Source organism: Podarcis filfolensis, assembly GCF_964270895.1.
Source record: "Podarcis filfolensis genome assembly, chromosome: 5".
In the NCBI taxonomy this organism is placed as follows: Eukaryota; Metazoa; Chordata; class Lepidosauria; order Squamata; family Lacertidae; genus Podarcis; species Podarcis filfolensis.
Window position 1 is genome coordinate 25,847,012 of NC_139608.1, and position 21,838 is coordinate 25,868,849.

General features: G+C 40.2%; 1 protein-coding gene and 1 long non-coding RNA gene across 3 annotated transcripts in view; one reads left to right on the forward strand and one right to left on the reverse strand.

The window, feature by feature from the left end:
* The window catches only part of PLOD2 (procollagen-lysine,2-oxoglutarate 5-dioxygenase 2), a 62,628-nt gene extending 44,319 nt beyond the window's left edge, over positions 1 to 18,309 (forward strand). Inside the window, exons 10-20 of one of the 2 annotated variants that reach the window (XM_083613246.1) lie at positions 1,087 to 1,208; positions 3,529 to 3,633; positions 5,036 to 5,161; positions 7,146 to 7,287; positions 8,440 to 8,502; positions 11,961 to 12,074; positions 12,457 to 12,522; positions 13,389 to 13,493; positions 14,527 to 14,673; positions 15,701 to 15,826; positions 17,233 to 18,309. In XM_083613246.1, coding sequence (XP_083469372.1) covers positions 1,087 to 1,208; positions 3,529 to 3,633; positions 5,036 to 5,161; positions 7,146 to 7,287; positions 8,440 to 8,502; positions 11,961 to 12,074; positions 12,457 to 12,522; positions 13,389 to 13,493; positions 14,527 to 14,673; positions 15,701 to 15,826; positions 17,233 to 17,388 — 1,272 coding nt within the window. In that variant the 3' untranslated portion in view covers positions 17,389 to 18,309. The remainder of the gene's footprint in view (positions 1 to 1,086; positions 1,209 to 3,528; positions 3,634 to 5,035; positions 5,162 to 7,145; positions 7,288 to 8,439; positions 8,503 to 11,960; positions 12,075 to 12,456; positions 12,523 to 13,388; positions 13,494 to 14,526; positions 14,674 to 15,700; positions 15,827 to 17,232) is intronic. The other variant, XM_083613247.1, reaches the window with a different exon arrangement.
* The window catches only part of LOC310762520, a 555,902-nt gene that overhangs the window by 32,496 nt on the left and 501,568 nt on the right, over positions 1 to 21,838 (reverse strand). The window lies entirely within an intron of this gene.

The window sequence follows — 21,838 nt, forward strand, 5'->3', positions numbered from 1 at the left end:
CCCAGCTTCTTTTAAGAATAAGAAAATCCAATACATTAACAGCTTAATGTTAGGCATGTCTACTCAGATTTACTCCCACTGTGTTCAATGGGGCATACACCCAGGTTGAACTTTATAGGATTGGAGCCTAAGGAGTTAACGCAACTGTAAAATAGCAGGAGTGACCTAAAATAGTAGTTGATCTTGGGCTTGTTTATTCTGCTGCTAAATTTCCAGTGTTATTTTTTACTGTGACGGTTCCTGCTGATTATCATAATATTTTTAGTAAGTGCTAACATCCAAGTTCAAAGTGGAACTTATTTGAGGCAAAATAATATTTAAAGAGGAACTCTGTAAAGGTGGACTGACTTTTTAGAATGATTATTGCTCTTCTTATTTTTTCACCATCATTATAAAAATGAGTAACTATATAAAATCACTTGTTAGAGATCTAGTTGTGTTATAGGCGCGGTGCAGATAAAACAAAGTATTATAAAATGTTATTTCCTCTAGCACCTTCTTTTTTCAGGTATGGCATTTTCCTGTCACTGGGCTGTGTGTTCTTCTGATTCTTTTTTTGCTTGCTAAACAAAATACCGTATTTTTCTGTGTATAAGACTAGGTGTTTTTTTTTAACCAAAAAGTTAGGTTTGAAATTGGGGCTCGTCTTATATGTGGGTAGTGCTGAGGGGTGTTTTCTTAATTTGGAGTCCCCAAAAATAGGGGGCATCTTATACATGGAAAAATACGGTATATCTTCCTCTCCTCTGGGTCTCTTTCTCTAACTATTCCTGATTTCTGGTGTCCCTGGTGGAAACAAGCATGCGTATGGGGAGGGGAGGCATTCCTGCTTGGGGCTCCACCACCAATCTGTGTGCATCCCTTTCAGTGTCTGAAGCAAGTCTATGCAACTAGCCTTACTTTGGACCTTGAAACAAATGTCTGTAGGTCAAGGATTCCCTTCTGCAGGAGGTATAGTGAAGGCACCTGCTACACTTCTATGGAGAACTTATACCACAGGCTAGTACTGGACTGCTCTGTTGCATGTTTAATTTTTACACGGTATTACCGATTTCTCATTTATTTATTATTTCATTACCTTTTCAGGAAGTTCACCATGAAAGACATATCAAGACATTTTGGGAAAAAGCCAAGCACATGTTCAAAACGATACAAATTGTGGGGCCTGAAGAATATCTGAGTCAAGCTGATGCCAGGAACATGGGAATGTAATTTTATTTTTAACGATTTATCTCCTCAGATCTATATATGGACAGGAATGAAATGTGTAGATTTAGACGGGAAGATGTCTAATTAAAATGAACACACAACCAAATCATTGATGCAGTGGCCCCAACAATGTATTGTGTTTATGAGCAATTCCTGCTGCTTTCTTGTAGGGCTGTTGCTTGTTGGCAAAGATTTAATGATCCATCATTGAGACTTCCAACATATGTTTTTAGAGTGCTGAGACTAATAGTTCATGTTGAAACTCAGCAGATGTTGTAGATTATTCATCGGCTTCTCTGTTAAGATCATTATTTTATTTTTAGGTGTTTTTTTTTAAGAAGGTTGGCTAACTTCTTTTAAAATTCAACATCTAGCATTTACATTCAAGTAATGCAAAATAGTAATAGTAATAAAGCAATTGTAAAAGACATTTTAAAAAGCAGAAAGACTAGCAATAAAAATAGGGAAACAGCAGGTATAAAATAAATCATCTATTAGGAGTTCAGGATGATAAAACTGTCTTGATCTGGCACCAAGAAGCTAACAACATAGACACCAGCTGTGTGCCTCTAGGGCAGGCATCCCCAAACTCGGCCCTCCAGCTGTTTGGGACTACAATTCCCATCATCCCTAGGACCACTGGTCCTGTTAGCTAGGGATGATGGGAGTTGTAGTCCCAAAGCAGCTGGAGGGCTGAGTTTGGGGATGCCTGCTCTAGGGAAACTGGTCCAGAACTGGTCTGCACCACCAACCCCCCTCCCCAAACTACTCTCTCCAATCTCTACCCATCTCTAACAGTGTTGTGTGGGCTGCTCTGCTCAGATGTTCATAAGTAAGGCACCTGTTACCATGCTTGTGAGCTGTGGTTTTCTTCTTTCCAAGCATTCACTGGCCTGCACACCTTGATCCTGTGAATTCTTGCTGCCTCTCCCAAGGCCCAGACGCTTGCCTCTGGGACGTGAGAAGCTAGTTGCAATTCTAGCAGAGGTGGACGCTGCCACGTCTCAACAGAGTGTCTTTTTGCTGTGGAGTGGGGCTGCGTCCTGGAAAAAAAATCTATGTGGCTTTCACTCTCAAACAACCTTTCCTCTGAACAGAATAGCTCCCTCATCATTGTATGACCTGCAACATATGTTTGGGATGATAACATACAGCTGGTTCCTCTTTCATTGAAAGGTTGCACCACAGGAAAAAAAAAAGATGCAGCTGTTATAAATTATGAAAGTTCTGGGAACGAGAATGTTCATAGCCTTCAAAATGATCTATGTTCCATAGCTTTTATAATCAGATCCCGGTATCACATCTCTTTGTCTCTCGCACACATACATGTGCACTGGATTGGCCATTTACTTTAACAGTGCAGCACAGCAGTTTAAAATCACATTTTATTTTCCAACAGAATTCCCTGGTATTAAACCAGCCAACTATCTACGTCAGTATTTTGTTAACATCCACAGCTTAACTGCAATAGGGTCATCTAGTCTAATCCCCTGCAATTCAGGAATCATTTTGCACAAAGTGGGGCTCAAGTCCATGGCCCTCCCAACTGAGCTATTGGGTGAGGCTCCAGTCCAATAGTAAAACAGTAAACTAGGGTTATGTTTACCACTTACCTACCTGTCTGTTATGTGGGGGATAATATTGTGATCAGAAATTAGAGGTGTACATAGAGGACAATGGTTGTATTAATATGTAATTTATATTTGTGATCATATATTCAGGAATAGGTATGAAATAGGTATGGTGGGTATCTATAAATTGCTATTGTATTGTCAGATTTAATTTTCAACATATAGGTGTACACTTGGATTAATTGATGGCATTGTTATTAAGAATTTTTTTTTTTCATTTACTGGGAAGGGACAAGTTAATGACAGTGAATGTGAATTTAGAAAATATCTGAGGTTTTGAAAATATTGGGAATACAGCTCTCCAAATCTGGGGGAAATAGAGGAATTTCACTATGCAAATCTTCCAGAAGATGGACAAATTTCCCCAAATTGGTAGTAACATCAACTTCAAAAATCCAAGACACCTGTGCAAAGAGTGAGACTGATATTTTGAAAAACTTCCTTCTGGTGGATAGATAAATCAAGCGAAACCCAGATTGTATTATTAGCCATAAAACATATTACTTTCAACTACTAACAGTTGCTTTAAGTAGACTTGTTTCAGGAGTCGAGTTGCCAATTCAGGTAGCTATTAAGCAAAGGAACTTCTTAAATGCATACTGCAGCTGTATGCTTAAAACTATTATCATCTCTTTGGAATGGAACATGTTTGCAATGCTAATGCCTTGCATGTCTCTTCCTTTTCTAGGGACATCTGTCGGCAGAATGAAGGATGCGACTATTATTTCAGCATAGATGCGGATGTTGTTTTAACGAACCCCAGGACTTTAAAACTCTTGATAGAACAGAATCGGTACGCTTATGGCAGGAAGGGTTGGGGAACTTATCAATTCTAGGTTCTTTTATTGGTTTCAGTGACTACTACAGGTTTGGTTAGTAATTCCTTGAAATAGATTTCTCATGAAAGAAGACATACCGGGTGGCATCCAGTGGTGTTCATCTGCCGGTGGAGTAGATTTCCATTTGCGCAGTGGTGTTTCCCATTCCTATCTCTGTACCTAAGAACTGTGGAGAGCTGCAGTGGGGGAGGAGAGGAAAATTACTTCTGCATCACTGGATATCGCCATTATGTCCGGGCAGAGGAGAATATTAATGCACTCCTTTATGTGAAAACTAGCCTTCCACTATGATTTAGGGGGCTCTTTCTTAAAATATATATATATATATATATATATATATATATATATTATTGGATTTTTACAGTTTTATATTCAATCAAACAACACAATATAACATTTGTCATATAAAAGAAAAAGAAATCCCCCCCCCTCCCCGTGACTTCCCTCAACTTCCCCTTCTGGTTCTTTAAATATTTACTACTTCTGAGTATTTATTAACTTATTTTTATAATCTTATACCTTAATACTTGTATTTTCTTATCAGTTTTATACCAAATTTTCTTTCATGATTACATCTTACGGTCAATTTCATTCCATGTTGTCCTTATTTAACCGTTGATATTATTTTCTTACTTGTAAGTGTTTAATGAAACCCTGCTAGTGAGTCCATATCTTTACAGTATTTCTGTAAATACATGATAAAAGGTTCCCAGTCTTTTTTTAAAATTCTGATTTAGGGAGCTCTTCTTAATCATGTGAATGCTCTGTCATTGGTGGATATGTGCTGCCGGGATGGAGACCCTCTCCCCCATGCTTCTCTGCGCATATTGCAGTAAAGGCACTTCCTTCAGCATGTTTGCTTTTTGATCACGTCAACTTTCTTGACTTTGACGACAATGTATCTACAAGAGAGACTCAGTTTCACTATGTGTCAGTTAAGGCTTTAAAGAGCTATTTCATCATTCACACCGTTAATCCATTTTATTCTGATTGGCAGCCCCTTTCCTAGACATCAGGCAGAGATCTTTCATCGCTATTCTAGCAGAAGCCTTTCAGTGGGAATGCGAATGATGGAATATAAGACCTTATGCATGCATGCATGCATAACATATACTCTTTGCTGAGCTATGGCCCTTGAAATTTCACATTGCAGTTGTTGCTTTACAAATTCAGAATTCAGAAAGACTCGGTTTTTCTCACTATCCCAGAGGCAGTGACTGGAAGCAAAGAGGCCTATTTAGAATAAGTGACAGCTATTAACATCCGTCTCTTCCTCGGTAATAGAGCTACTCCTTGTGATTGCCTCACATTTCAATCTTTTTGTTAACTTTCAATGCAATCATGTTTTTAAAACAGAAAGATGATTGCCCCTCTTGTACTGCGCCATGGGAAGCTTTGGTCAAACTTTTGGGGGGCGCTGAGCCCTGATGGATATTATGCTCGGTCTGAAGACTACGTGGATATTGTCCAAGGAAACAGAGTGTAAGTTAACTGTTTGCTCTTTTGCATAGGTGCCGACTATGTGGGGCCCTGGGTGCCCGGGCACCCACAAATTTTAAATGAAAGGGCTGCTACCCGCCCTCCAATTCGACTTGGTGGCATGCGCACACTCTGGAGCATGTTGATGTCACATCGACACACCCCTGTGATGTGCAGGAGTGACATTGGCACACCGCGAGTGTGCCAGCGTTGCACATGAGCACACCCCGGGCACATGCAATTCCACATACAGTGCTACCTCGGGTTAAGTACTTAATTCATTCCGGAGGTCTGTTCTTAACCTGAAACTGTTCTTAACCTGAAGCACCACTTTAGCTAATGGGGCCTCCTGCTGCTGCGCCGCAGGAGCATGATTTCTGTTCTCATCCTGAAGCAAAGTTCTTAACCTGAAGCACTATTTCTGGGTTAGTGGAGTCTGTAACCTGAAGCATATGTAACCTGAAGCGTGTGTAACCTGAGGTACCACTGTACAGACATCCAACAGCTATCCCAATAGTAGTTGTTGAAAAACCACCTTGCTCACACTTCTTTTGATTTGGCACGTATGTATGTATTGATCATGTCTATATTCCAGCTTTGCTCCAAGGAGCTGAGAACTCACTGAGTAACCTTGGGCCAGTCACAGTCCACCAAACCTACCTCACAAGGTAGTTGTGAGGATGAAATGGGGAGGAAGAGAACCATGTATGCCACCTTGAGTTTTTTGGAGGAAAGGTGGGGTATAAAACATACATAACATACCACATCAATGTATGTGTTAAACAAGTCGTTCTGTGGGACGGACATACACTATTGTGGTAGCTGTATTGACTATTGCTTCAGTGAACATTTCTTAAAGTGAAGTATTTCTAAGAAACAGTCAGCTGTGAGTGGTTTCAGCCCTTTTTCGGCTAAATAATCCCTGTAATGTGTTGAAATATGCTGTGGATATCCTCAAAACCCGTCTCCATACATGCCCCACAGTCAAAGTAAAAAATAAAAACCAAAGAAGAATCCAGTAAGAAGGACTTTATTTAACACTCGTAAAGTTCTGCATAACCCTGGGTTGCAAAAAAAGGGGGGGCTCTCTCTAGTGTGACCCACTTACTTTGAACTGCTTGCATTGACTGTGTATTAAATTCCTTCAGCATACCCCAAACAATTTACTTTCCCCATACTTCCCACATATTTCAGTTCTGGCTTTTTCCTCAGCCAGAAACCACAAAAGAAGGAATTAATTGATATTGTTATAAGCTGGCTATTATTGGGGGAATATTGGAAAACTAATGAAAATTTATTTGAAAAACAACAACAACCATAAAAGAAGTGACATATAAAGACGTTAGTTCTTGGAAAGGTTGCTTTTAATTTTCCTTGTTTCCTTGTAATTGCCATATATTTTAATTTATAAGCTGATTTTGAAGACTATGTGCTCTGTCAATAGCTTTAATTGAATAAAAAATGGAAGGAAGATTTAAAAGTGAATGTTCTCAATTCAACTATTTTCTGATTTTATTCTTGTATATGGGTCTGTGAGCGAGAAACCTGACCTGAAAACAAGCAAAAAATGATTGATTTTGCTTGTTTATTGTTTGTCCAGCTTTAGAAACCCGCCACAGGGTCAAGTAGCGTTCTGGGACATGCGGTTCTACAGCTGGGTTTTAAATATAATTTTAGAATGGTTCAGTTTGTGCCTTTCTCCATGTGGTTGCATTACCAAATATTCCACAGTAACTTATTGGTCTCCTTAGTCTTGTTTACAAATGGATAATGTTCTCTCAGTTCTGTATGGTGGAGCTTTGTGGAGCTTCTCCGCAACAAGAGTACAAATGATTAAAAAAAAGAATTATGCTCCATAGTATTTTCATCCTGTTTCATGAGTGGAAAATTCTCACCATAGGAAACAAATGATGAAAAAATGATGAAACCTGAATGAAATTCATCCAAGTGTATATTACACCCAACTCATTTTACCATTTTCCCCCAGGGGTGTATGGAACATCCCTTATGTGGCTAACATATATTTGATCAAAGGACAAACCCTCAGATCTGAGATGAAAGAGAGAAATTATTTTGCAAGGGACAGATTGGATCCTGATATGGCCCTCTGCAGGAATGCCAGGGAAATGGTGAGTTGCATGAGCTTTGAAAATGTCTCGCTACACTTTGGTTGTTCTTTCTTTCCAATTTAAAGTACTAGCCAATTTTTTTGTGAGTTACAATCACTTTTCTGACTCTTTGTTACCTCTCCACAATGGCAGCAGTTAAACCAATTCACATCACAACTTTTTGGCTTTGAGTATAGTTAACGCTCATAAATATTGTGTGCTGCCTGTTTCTGAATGCAAAATTACTTGTGAACTTAATCAATACCTATTTCAAATGGTAATTGTAGCTCAGCACTGATTTTCTATTTTTTCTAAATTTTGTTCTTGAGTTAATAAACCATCACAAATGCTATATATTGTATGAAGGATACAATAGAACTGATGTCACATTATTGCATTTTAGAATTGTCTTTTTCAAGGGCAGGAATGATTGATCTTGTTATTTCAAGGCAGATTAAATTTTGCTAAACAGGACCAATGCTCCTTCTCGTTATTAGTGTTTAATGGATGCTAGCATTATGAGAACATATATGAATATCATTGCAATACAAATGTAAATCTGTATCTGTACTGATATCTACACTAGTTCCAGAGCAGAATCAAATGACAGCTATTTCCAGGCAATGTAGCATTGAAAAATAATTTTGCTGAATTGAACAAGAAAAGTTGGCAAGTATTGAAGTTTATTCCCTCCTTTAACAAGGCATGATTTTCTTTTGTTTGTACTCATTCTGCAGAATAGTCCAATCAACATTCTCTTGTTCTCAACCTTTCCTGCATCAGTTATTGCAATCTGTGCTTACCATGTGCTCACGTCCAACTAATCTGACTTGGTGGCTCATCAGAAAAAGTCTTCTTTTTCTCATTCTTATGCTGTGAAGCAGCCTGGTACGAGCTTGTCTCTGTGTGTATGTTTTTAAAAATACATATACATATATATATGTATATATTTGTTGCAGCAGATAAGAGGCTGAGAGTTCAAGCTTTTAACCCGTACGTTTTAAGCTTTGCTTAGAGCTGCATGATGTCCGTAAATGGCATTTCAGAATACCAGCTTTTGATTAAAGGATCTTGTTTATCTAACATGGCAGCAGAAAGCAAAAGCAGCTCTAACAGTGTGAAAGAGAGCAATGAAAGGTCAACTGATATGGTCCTTCTCCTCCTTCATTTTAGACCTTACAAAGGGAAAAAGGCTCCCCTTCTGCGGAAACATTCCATATGCTCAGACCCCCAAAGGTTTTTCTTTCTTTTCATTTTTTTACTCATTTATTACAATGCGGTTTTACTCTCCTAGAGGGAGGTATCTCCTTCTGTTCCCTGTACCTCAGTGATAACTGGGCGTTGCTTTGTCTTGAGCTTTTAGCCCCATGGATACAACTTTTGCAAAAACCAATCTGGTTTTTTTCCTGTGGCCGTTCAAAAGATTAAATCATGAATGGAAGGAAAACAGCTGTCAGTGCTGCCCCACACAAACCTGTGTACAAGAATTCACACAGGGATATGTTGAGTAGGTTCTATAGATGGCGGTCAATTGGCTGCCGGCATTTACCTGACCTCTTGCCACCCTGACCGCTACAGTGTATTAGGAAAGGAAAGGCCGTTGTGATGCAGACATACTGGCAAAGCCAATCTAGCACTCTCTGCCTGGTTGGTGTGCACCTAACCAACTTCACCTCTGCCTTGTCCCCACTCTGTGGCATGCCCCAGCAATGGGGCTGTCAGGAGGTCAGGTAAGTGCCACCACTCCAGCGACCACTGCTGATCAGCAGTTTTCATGAGTATGCTTCTATAGGAGGTTGCCCAATGTCCTGTGAAGCCTTTTGTCCAAATGGAAGGACATACTTTTTGCTTCTTCTGTGTTTCACAGAGGATGTGAGCAGAAGATGCCTTCTGCATGCAGGAGGGCAAGTTTCAGCCCAAACAGTAGCACGTTTTCCACATTGTTGAGTTTGTAAACCAATATGCTAGTGTACTTAAACATACACCCAAAATTCTGATGTGCCATAATCGCAAAAAAATCAACTTATCCTCATTCTTTTAATGCAAATCATTCTTGTGCTACAGTTCCCTGCTTCCTAGTTATATACATGTGAGAATCACAAATTTTGTGGTATCGTCTTAAGTAACAACTCATTTTAGCATTGACCATTGCTTCTAAGATTCAGTCTCCATTAATTTCATTGCGGGCATCTGCTCATGTTCCATTGAGACTAATGGAGATTGAGGATTTCATTTTTGAACTTTCTTTGTCTTTCATTTAGCTATATCACTTTCACTTGTTTTGGATGTCAAAAGGCTACATCCAATGGGTTTCACTCAGCTGACAGTAAAGCTTCTGCTGGCAGAATGGAGAGGGAATGGATTTTTGGAAATTCCCTTCGCACGCTGTCCCACTTTCCAAAAACCCCAGAGGGACTCTTAACCCAGATTTAGAGGGGAAGAGAGGCTGCAGGGAGAGGATTGATTGCAGGAAACTCTTTCATTCCCTGAAGCCTTACAATCATCTGATAGAACCCAAATTATGTGATCCTATTAATTAATAAATGAATGAATCTATGATTGGGGCCACTCCACATCATTCGAGAGGTAGTCCCACCGTTAGCAAATAGAAGAAACCACAACTGTTAGCAGCATAATAAAGTCAAATTTCAGAATGATTTTTTTTATGGAAGTGTAGAAAAAATAATGAAATATAATGCCAAAATAGTCTTTAAGTCAAGAACCAAACAGTCATTCGTAAACTGCATATAGTTGCATACAATTTAATGGGCTCTTTCTAGTTAAAACTGGATGTAATTCAATGGCTTTATGTTGTTGAGACAAAGTTACCCACACTCTGTTATCCACTGTAGCTGTAGGAACCAGAAAATCCATTGCTTAATAAGGGTTGCTTGCTGTTCCTTGTTCCCCTAATGCACATTTTTCAATATCTTGTTACGATTAAAACTGAAGCTCGCCCATGCTGTATAAACAGAACATACTGTGGTTTCCCTACACTTCTCATGAGAAATTATGTTTTTAACGCAATGACATGGTTTTAAATACACCCACTGTCAAAAGCATGCTTTACCACTGTATTTCTACAGTTCTATGCTGACGCAACTCCATTGGAAGTAATGGAGCATAAAACTGGACAGTGGTGTGGTGTATTTTTGTAGCAGAGGGAAGTGTTACGTAATCATCACTTAACTGTTTTTGGCAGAGCTTTTTTTATTCAGCTTTTCGTATTTATTGCTTAATAAGAGCCATGGGTTGAGTACATGTTTATTATGTTCGTGTTTTAAAAAAGAACATTACAACATTAAAAAAAAAATCCCCCCAAAAGACTTAAACCCAACCCTTATGTACTTGAGATAGTGTATCTGCCTCACTACTTATACAACATGGTCTGCGACAGAATTTGTTATGTCTACCTGGTAGCCTTCAGACGTTTTGGAATGCCAATCCCAGCAGCTCCAGGTTTGAAAGGCTGCCCTATCCTGATCACTGAGGAAACTCATAGACATCTGCTTCCTTAGAGACAGTAGCCACAGACCCAGAAGCAAACCAGGAAGTACCTAATTATAGGATAGGCCTGTATTGCCATGTAGGTTTGAAGTCACTATCACATATTTTGTTTAACTGGTGCTGCCCCTGGCTAGTTCTACTAGCCTGCTTGGACAGAGATCATCATCAACATGAGGACTGGTGTGGCTCATGTCTGGCTTGCAGGTGTCCAGTATGCTGGTCATTCACAAAACCACAAGTGTCAGAAAAAGCAAATGTTTTGAAGCACCATTATTCAGAATGGCAAGCGATTGGGCTGTGACAAACGCAACAGTATCTTTGATCAGTTTGAAAACGTGGGCCTGTTTATATTGAAAAGGAAAACAACATACCTTCCCAATTTACTTAATTTGATTTGTTCAATTTAATATGAAGTTAATCGGTCCTACAAGGATCATGTGGCTTTTGCTACTGTTCCAGTTCATTTTGCTTTTCATCCTTCTTCAAGCATTGCACAGTGGTTTGTGGTTTTCATCATATTCATCAAAATAACTATTTGAAGGGGAACATTTTCATTACAGGTCAAGTCATCAAAGGATCTGGTAGGAAATGGGCTGAAATTGACACTCTATAGAGCTCTGACACTTGCTTCTCTATTTATGTCTTTACCTGAATTCAACAGATCAATATTAGTTAAATATTTAGGACGTAAGACAACTACATAAAAATGTATAGAAGGAAATATACCCACTTTTCCTTCATAAATTAATCTGGTCACTCATCATCAGTTATATAAATGTATAGATATTAAGAACATATCTGAGATTGCTGTGTGTGGGTCTCTGATACAGGCATGGATTGCCCTATGTTCAGGGCTTCTCCTCCGTACATTTTCATGAATTGGGAATGCTCTGTGTGCATGGACTGCATGTAGAAAAGAAACAAATTGCCTCAGCCCATATCAGAATCCATGCTTTGTTTACTGCCTATATCTGGTCAGTTCACAGTACAGCTTCTTTAAATACCCCAAAGTGTGCAACATACATAGTTACAATTTCACATAAAGAGGACTGTAGTTTTTATATTCAGAATGGGGATGCTAGTGAGTTTGGGTGATGAGTATTAATATAGACTGGATGATATAGTTTCTTCTATATTTCTAAATATTAAATGTAAACTAACATAAGGATGTTTTTTGTCTGGTGTAGGGTGTCTTTATGTACATCACTAACAGACATGAATTTGGAAGACTTCTATCAACCGCCAACTACAATATATCTCACTACAACAATGACCTTTGGCAGATCTTTGAAAATCCAGTGGTATGTATCAAAGAATGCAATAGAATTATTTTCATCTCCTTTAAAACCCCCCGAATAACCTCTTTCTTTTGTGAGCAAACAAATCACAAAATGCTTTCTTACATGGGGATCTTAATCCATTTAATTTTTCAACATTAACTTTCATTGCTCAATTTGAAAAAAAATAAATAATTCTATGGATTGTATCCAGCTAAGCCCTACTCAGACCCGACCCACTGAAATGGAACAAAGATAGTCATGTTCATCAATTTTAGTGAGTTTGCTTTGAGTAGGAGTATCCTTTGCTGAAACCCTACATTCTAAGCACTTCTGTGTGGGTTGTTCGCTCTCTCTCTCTCTCTCTCTCTCTCTAATCTAACTTGGTTCTAATCTTTGTTCTCAGGATTGGAAGGAAACCTACATAAACCCCAACTATTCAAAAATTTTCACTGAGCACATAGTAGAACAGGTAAGGAAAACCTCTATTTGGGGACTCACAAAGGGACTGAACTTCACTTATGAGCTGAACTAAAATACAAATGGGTTTTAACTTGGATTGGAGTGAGCTAATTATTTATGGGCTCTGTATGTGTTTCTGTAATTCCCACACCCACCCGAAACTTGGCAGCAGCACCACTAATAATGGAAACCACCTAGGGTTGGGGTGGCCCAATACTTCTCTGCTTTGACACTGAAAAACCATTTCTTCTTCAGCAGACCTGGCTTTCCATGCCATGCTAATTTGTGCTCTCTCTCTCTCATGTGCATGTGGGAAGAATCAGCAGGTTAGCATCAAGAGTCCCATAAGCTTGGAGGAAAGGAGTTGCTGGAAGCCTGGGCAGCTGTTCTTCACTACATTGTAGTGCCAGTCCTGCTAGGGGAAACCAAATTACCACAGCCGAAAACGTTCCTTTCCTCAAATATGGGAACACTGGGTAGATCAGTGCAAATGTAACCTTCTGCTGTGGGTATTTGTGGGCACATGAGAGGAAACTGCTCTACAGTGGCTGACCCAAGCAGCCACTGAAATGGTTTCTCCTTTCAGATAATTAGACATTTCGCTGTGTTTTCTCTTACGCAGCTGGCCAAGTGCATGATGCAGAGCAACTGCTGCATAACTCTTGTATCCACAAGCTAAAGGACAAGAAATGACATTTAAGAAACAAAACAAAATCAAAGGGGTCAGACTAGTTGCTGTAGTGATGGACCAAGTATTCCTGCAGCCCTCCTCCACCTTAGATTCAGAGATGTAAAGCATAAGCTACGCAACAGCCTTATCTGGCACACAAAGGAGCACAAAATTCTAACACGCAGGTTTATGTTTCCCACCTATAGCCATGCCCGGATGTGTTTTGGTTCCCCATATTTTCTGAGACAGCCTGTGATGAACTGGTCCAGGAGATGGAACATTATGGACGTTGGTCAGGTGGAAAACACCATGTAAGCATAATAGTTGGAAACTTCTTTTAATTTATTTTTTATATGGGTTTTTTGAAAGTAAAGTATGTGCTGCTGACAAAAGGTGAGCACAATGCACATGCAGATGTCCCCTGTGGGAGGCACCTATGGGACTGTCATTGCAGGTGCACACATACACTCATCCAAGGGGGAGTTCATTGGGGCAGGATTGTGCCCAATGTTTCCATCAGGACTGCAAAATTTAATTTTAGATTGGCAAATGAAGCTTAGGGCTCATTTTAATCAGTGATATTAAGAGTTTTGGGCCACCTTATAAAGAAAACACTTTGGCTTTTATGTCACTATTTTCATTTATGGAAAAAATACCAAATACAATGCAATGATGACAGTATTATAGAAATAATGGAGATACAGTGTTATTTTTGTTACAAGTCCATTCATAATAGATCTACCTCAAAGTGCACAATTAGTTTTAGATCCAAATCCATATGACATTTTGACTTTGTAAATTTGATAAATTTGATAAAGGGTTAGATTGTGATTTTTTTATTTATTAGGTTTCTTATTTACTTTTCAGCATGAGGTCCCAGGGTGGGTCCAGTTACGTTACTATAACAAATGATAAAAGAAAGGCCATCTTTACTATTTTCTTCAACATTGTAAGGCAGGTTACACTTTCGTATATTAAAAAGCTCCTTTTCATTAATCTAAGATGGTTTTAATAATCAGCTGATAGTTTCAAGTGCTGTTTTTTTTTAATGAAACATCTATTGATGTATTCAGCCACTACTGAATTATCTGGTGAGGAAAACAATGTATTGTTGTACCAATTCCTTACACAATACATTTGATGGAAGAAGAGATTGCCATTTTGGTCCCATAAAATAAGCCATACGACGAGTATATTTTTTCACTGGGATGTGTCTCAAGGTACCGGAGTATGAAAGCTTTAGAATTAGACAGGCATGTGCTACTTTACAAAGTGTCCCATATGATTTGAAAACATAACCTTATGCCCTATGTATCTGAACATCTCTGTGATGTCTTGTTTTAGGACAGCCGCATTTCTGGAGGATATGAAAACGTTCCAACTGATGACATTCACATGAAACAAATTGGGCTGGAAAGCGTGTGGCTACATTTCATTAGAGAATACATAGCGCCTGTAACACTAAAAGTGTTTGCCGGCTACTATACAAAGGTAGGTTAAAATGGTTATTAAAAAGTAAGACTTAAAGGCTCAAGCTCAGGTTCAGTACCCAAACACAGAGTAGTCACGACAGACCCAGTATGTCCACCCCACAGGTCCTTCTGCCAATGTGGATGCACCAAGAACATGCAAGCAACAGGAGGGGGCATTGCAGAGACTAGGAGAGCTATTCATGCCTCTCCTATCCCTACTTCCGGGATGCGGGTGGCACTGTGGGTTAAACCACAGAGCCTAGGACTTGCCGATCAGAAGGTCGGCGGTTCGAATCCCCGCGACGGGGTGAGCTCCCATTGCTCGGTCCCTGCTCCTGCCAACCTAGCAGTTTGAAAGCAAATCAAAGTGCAAGTAGATAAATAGGTACCGCTCCAGCGGGAAGGTAAACGGCGTTTCCCTGCGCTGCTCTGGTTCGTCAGAAGTGGCTTAGTCATGCTGGCCACATGACCCGGAAGCTTTACACCGGCTCCCTCAGCCAATAAAGCGAGATGAGCGCCGCAACCCCAGAGTCGGTCACGACTGGACCTAATGATCAGGGGTCCCTTTACCTTTACTATCCCTACTTCAGCTTCTGTACCATGCAAATTATTTAATTTCTGACAAGCACGGGAGAGGAGAGTACTCTTTTGCTTGAGTCCTGTGTCCAGGTTTCCCACAGACATCAGGTTGGCGGCTGTGAAAAAAGGATGCTGGACTAAGATGAGCTGTTGGCCTGATCCAGTAGGCTCTTCTTATGTTCTCATGTGCAGGAGCCAACATTAGATGCTAAATATTATTTATTCCATTTATCAATAGTTTCCTATGAAGTATGTGCTAGGTGAACTCTGTGTCTGCAGGCTCAGAATCTTTAAAAAAGGAAGAGAGAGACAAAAGTTGAGGACATCTGGAAGTGAAGGAGTTATTATAAACAGTGGGTGGGAGGAGATCCATGACAGTAAATCACAGATATTTATCATCACAGGGAGTAGGCTTGAGGGATTCCCATGAGCTATCCTTTCTTAACTGTCCTGTTATTTCTTTATAGGGCCATGCCTTGCTGAATTTTGTTGTGAAATACACTACTGAGAGACAACGTTCCCTCAGACCTCATCACGACTCCTCAACATTTACTATCAACATAGCTCTCAACAAAGTGGGAAGAGATTTTGAAGTACGTTTGGAGCAAATCTGTTTATTCCAGCAATGGCTTTCAACTTCTCTGACTCATTTCCCACTAAGCTTGCTTAGAAGTCCCAAATAAGAAAATGACACCACAATGATAATTCTTGGTTCTTTTAAAGTATTAGAACAGTGTTTCTTGCAGTGACAGTATAATTGCATCAAGCTGTGGTGATACGGCAGTTTAAGCAGACAGCTGTATTCAGTGTTGAAATCAGTGATACGAATATTTTGTATGGCTGGTGAAAGAGTTCCCTGTGAGGAGTGTCTTGTTGGAGAAGGAGGTGGAGCAGATCCCTCACCAAAAAATTGCTTTCTTGAAGGATAATGTTACAAATAGTTTAAGACAGTGGCCAGCAGAAGGTAGATTGCAGAATGATTTGCAGTAGCTGGCACATGGCAGCAGTAAAAACAAAGTAGATACCACATCCCTCAGTTTTGCACAGGGTGGTTTAAGTAATAGAGGCAAAGTTCCCTTGTCTCTCCAAGTGGTAAGACTTGTTGCCTCGGAAACCACCCTCTTTTTCCTCTAGGTTGTTACCTGATTTCAGATACAGCATTTGAAGGGATGGAGTAGGCCTAGCGACCTCCCACTACTGATGCCTAGACTAGAAAAGCTATTGACTTGGTTGGCATGTAACGCTAAACCAAACAATGGCTTAGCACAGGCTTCCTCAGCCTCAGCCCTCCAGATGTTTTGAGACTACAATTCCCATCATCCCTGACCACTGGTCCTGCTAGCTAGGGATCATGGGAGTTGTAGGCCAAAAACATCTGGAGGGCCAAGGCTGAGGAAGCCTGGCTTAGCACAAACAAGCACATGTATTGATTCTTGGCATGCAGATCACAGCTGCTGCTGCTGTGCTATCCAGCGCTAAGTCATAGTTTGTGTTAGTGCTACATCCAAAGCCAGGCTCATGATTTGTTTCACTCCGGACAAACCATGAGTTGTAACCAAAGTTTGTTCTTGGTTAACTGCTTGTGGGTTTTCTGGGGTAGATAAACTACACACCCAGGTTTGAATACAACACTGAGCCAAACCATGGCTTATGCCTGGGTGGAACAACAGCAGGATCAGGTGAGTAGTAGTAGCTGCAACCTTTGCTCCCGGAACACACATGTTAAGGCATGGTTTGACTTAGTATTTGATGCAAACAGGGCCAGTATCATCTATCATGCAATTTCCACAATGATGTTGACCTACATATGAATTAGAATGGGGAAATGTTAAGGTGTGTTATTGTTCAAATGCAGTGTATTCCTGGTGCAAATTAATGCACTTGGGATTGATTGCACTTCTGATTATTGTCTTGGGCTTTATACCAAAAAACCCTCCTAGTTCCTATTGATTTCTTGCCAGATGGTGATTTAAAGACTTTTGTTTCTGATTTTTTATAGGGAGGTGGATGCAAATTTCTGAGGTACAACTGCTCCATAGAATCACCCAGGAAAGGATGGAGTTTCATGCATCCAGGAAGACTTACGCATTTACATGAAGGACTTCCCATTTTGAAAGGAACAAGATACATTGCAGTATCATTTATTGACCCTTAATCTTATTTCCCTGGCCTGTTACAGACAACGTTTGGCAATCTATGACAAACTCTTATTTATAGTTCTACTCCCAGAAGATGGTGACAAAAGAAACTTCTTCTAGATTGCTGCTTCGCTTTGGGCTAAAAGAGTGAGCAGGAAAAGAAACCCAAACTCTTAAAAAATAATATAAACCTTCAAGCATCTGATCTGAGCCTTGAGTTGCAAAGTTAAATAATTATAATTTCGCTCCCTTGTGAAAAGGGAGTCTAAAAGGAAAGGGGAAAATCATTGATGCCGATGATCCATAAAACTTTTCACATGGGTTTTCCATCCATTACAATAACATTATGAATATGTCTTTTGTACATATCTTGATTAAAGAAAGAAATATTTGCATATCCAGCTATCTATGAATATTCTTCTAAGAAAGAAGTGCATGATAGATAAATGCAAAGCATTGGCAAAAATACACATATGTGTACTTTTTTTTAAAAGCCTTTAAAAGAAGAAATCCTCAACTTTGAAATCTTTTCTTCTTACCAAGTGTCCTTTGATCAGGCTGGGAACTATTCTGCAACTTTTCTTTTTTTGGGGGGGGGGCATCAGTTCAGTGCTGGAAATCCAAGCTCTCTTTTTTGCAAACTTTCTAATACCAAAATGTCTTGGGAAACCAAATTTGTCTACTCTTATTTAACACTACTTGAATTTTGTATCAGGAGATCAAGAAGTTGAAGTTGCTCTTTTATAAAACGTGCAGGGTTTTGACTTGCCTTTGTTTTTTAAGGGATCAGTTTAAAATTATTCCTGCTGTGCCTACTGTTTGTAATTTAAAGGTTACACTTGAAAAAAAAAGAATGTTGAAGCATGAAACCTGAGGTGCTAAAATGCACATATTTTCTAAGTTTTATGGAAAATAAAGAAGTCTTTAAATTAAGAAAAGTTTTTGGTGTGTCTGCTATTAAAAATATGCAGTGTTTGGTTTCTGTTTTATAAGCAGAGTATGATAGCTTTTATTACATTTTGGAGTGTGTTCAGTAAATTGACAAATGTTTTAGTAAAGGTAAAGGGACCCCTGACCATTAGGTCCAGTCGTGACCGACTCTGGGGTTGCGGTGCTCATCTCGCTTTCTTGGCCGAGGGAGCCGGCATACAGCTTCCGGGTCATGTGGCCAGCATGACTAAGCCGCTTCTGGCGAACCAGAGGAGCACACGGAAATGCCGTTTACCTTCCCGCTGGAGGGGTACCTATTTATCTACTTGCACTTTGATTTGCTTTCGAACTGCTAGGTTGGCAGGAGCAGGGACTGAGCAACGGGAGCTCACCCCATTGCGGGGATTCGAACCGCTGACCTTCGGATCAGCAAGTCTAGGCTTCTGATCGGTAAGTCCTAGGCTCTGTGGTTTAACCCACAGCGCCACCCGTATCCCTGACAAATGTTTTACATCTTAACAAATGTTTTACTTTTCAGAAAAGCTATTTGTCTTGCATCCCCCACATCAGCAGCCACCACTGTGGAAAAGATGCAATAGTCTAGCTTGCTGAAAACTACAGTAAGAAGAAACCTAACCTATTTTTCAGGGCAGCTTGGTTGTTTCCTAGTTTACCATTTCCTAGTTTACAGACTGCCAAAGAGTGCTGGTTTAGTGGATTCTCAGCTCTGGCCAGATTCCTTTAAATGTGAACTCTACCAAATGACTGGCCTCTTTTAATAAGATTTATGCTGCAAGTTATGAAACTCAAACATCTCTGTGTGATTGTGAAAGTGATCTTTGTTTTCATGAGGTTATTTTTGGCCTTACACTGTGATCTGTTGGGGTAGCGCAGCACCCTGTGGTCGCCCACCTAGCTGAGTTACCGTAAAAGAACTGTATTTATTAAAACAATCTCTACTGAACTCCAAGCAGAGTGCTTCAGACTGGTGGGCAGGCCCTAATGATTAACCGTTGGAGCTCCCAAATTAAAATGAACAATTTTATTTACATTCCCCCCCCCTGTACGAGTGATTTATGATGTATACTTTTGCTTCTGCATTTAGTCATTCAAAATACATTTCTTTTTACAATAATGGTTCCAAAGTTCAGAGCCCTGTGAGCTATGATAGTCTGCATAGTCACCAAACAGCCATTTAGTCAGTATTATCATTTAATAATTTATTCCCTACCTTTTTCCCTGACAGGGACTCAGTCACCATTGCCAATCACCATTCCAGGCAGGGCTCCAAAATATTATGTTCCACAGGTGTTATTTTGTTTTGCTCAAGAAAAATACAGTGGTTAAGTACTTAATTCATTCCGGAGGTCCATTCTTAACTTGAAACTGTTCTTAACCTGAAGCACCACTTTAGCTAATGGGGCCTCCCGCTGCTGCCGCGCTGCCGGAGCACGATTTCTGTTCTCATCCTGAAGCAAAGTTCTTAACCTGAAGCACTATTTCTGGGTTAGCAGAGTCTGTAACCTGAATCGTATATAACCTGAAGCGTATGTAACCTGAGGTACCACTGTAAATGAACATTAGAACATAAGAACTTGCTGGATCAGCTTAGGTACCTTTAGTTACCATGTGAAAATGTTTGTCTATAACTAGGCCTATGGCTGATTAACATTCTATGGCATTTTAAATGTGTTTGTGAGAGGAGGGTTTATTGGTTTTGCTTTGTTTTATCATGTATTTTGTGTTCTCATTTTGTATTTTTATGCTGTAAACCACCCTGTGATGTTCGGATGAAGAGTGGTGTACAAATTCAATAAATAATAATAAGGTCAGTGACCTACCCAAGCCAACATCCTGTACTCACAGTGACCACTCAGATTCCTGAGGGGAACCCTCAAGAAGGACTCAAGGACAAGAATACTCTCCTCTCCTGTGGTTTCCAGCATTACTGGAACTCAGAAGCATTACTCTGGTGGAGTACAGGGTCAGGTTTAAGGTGCTGGTTTTGACCTTTAAAGCCCTATGTGGACTAGGACCCTCGTACCTACGGGACCGCCTCTCCTGGTATGCCCCGCGGAGGACCTTAAGGTCCATAAATAACAATACTTTGGAGGTCCCAAGCCTCAAGGAGGTTAGATTGGTTTCAACTAGGGCCAGGGCCTTTTCAGCATTGGCCCCAATGTGTGGAACACTCTGTCACAAGAGACTAGGGTCCTGCGAGATTTGACATCTTTCTACAGGGCCTGCAAGACGGAGCTGTTACACCTGGCTTAGACTCACTCTGACCCCTTATATGGGATTTGGTATATAAATTTTCCCTTGGCTTTTTTGCTGGCCCATGTAGGACCAGCATGGGTAGCTGGCTCGGGTGAATATCTGATGTTTCCTCCCTTTATGGTATTGATTTATGGGCTACTACTAAAATGAGGCTGCAATTTAAGCTGTATTTTAAGCCGTATTTTAATTGTTTTTGTTTGTTTGTTTGTTTGTTTGTTTGTTTTCCTATTACATTTTATTGTAATTCATATTTGGTGTTAGCCGCCCTGGCCGGGGAGGGCAGGATATAAATAAAAAATTATTATTATTACTGCCTCAGACCACAGTGGCAGAGCATAGCCATCATGGCAAGTAGCGATTGATAGGCCTATCCTCCATGAATTTGCCCAATCCTCTTTCAAATCCATCCACGTTGGTGTCATTGACTGCCTCCTGTGGGACCAAGTGCCTGGGTTTAACTATGCACTGTACAGAAATCCCCCGGTGTAGTCAAAAGGTGGAACTATTGGCCTGTCTGGCATCACTTCCTCACAAATGACTTTGAGGGTGCAATCGTAATACTTGGTAGGGAGGGGCAAGGCTTGGCAGAATGGCTGATCTGCTGCCACATCCAGATCCCTGCTGCTTGCACTGGCTTAGGATGGAAGGTGAGGAGCAGGAAAGTCTGCATGTTTTCCTGGCACAGATGCCTCAGGTCTGCCACTTTTCTGGCCTTGATTCCAAATGGATGCAGTGAACCTGATTTAAGGTAATAATAATAATAAGAATAAGAATAAGAATAAGAATAAGAAGAAGAAGAAGAAGAAGAAGAAGAAGAAGAAAACAAAGTTGTAATTCCATGGTCACCACATATGACATTTTAACCTGCAGTCCTCAAGTCAAACTTATCCCAAGAATAGTAAGAAACATGATGTCATTCTGTAGCAAGCACCTTAGAAAACCTCTTTATCTCGTCTAATCTGTTACACAGCTTCTAGGTAAGGAGCAAACAGAAAAAGAGGGGCAGGGAGGGTGGGCAATGGCTAAGCTGACCTCCTTGCTGGCTTCCAGTCCTTTATATCATTACTCAAGTCTGTGCAACTGCACCAAAACCATGCTCTAGAAAGGTTCCAGATGCAAGAATCATGGAGGCCTCCACTCTCTAAACTCAAGACATTTGTCAGTGGTGGACCTTGGCATCTCAAATTTCAGTGGTGTCCTGTGCAACGCCAAAATCCATTGCCCCCTGCCTCTCACAGTCCATTGGACTTCATAGTTGCA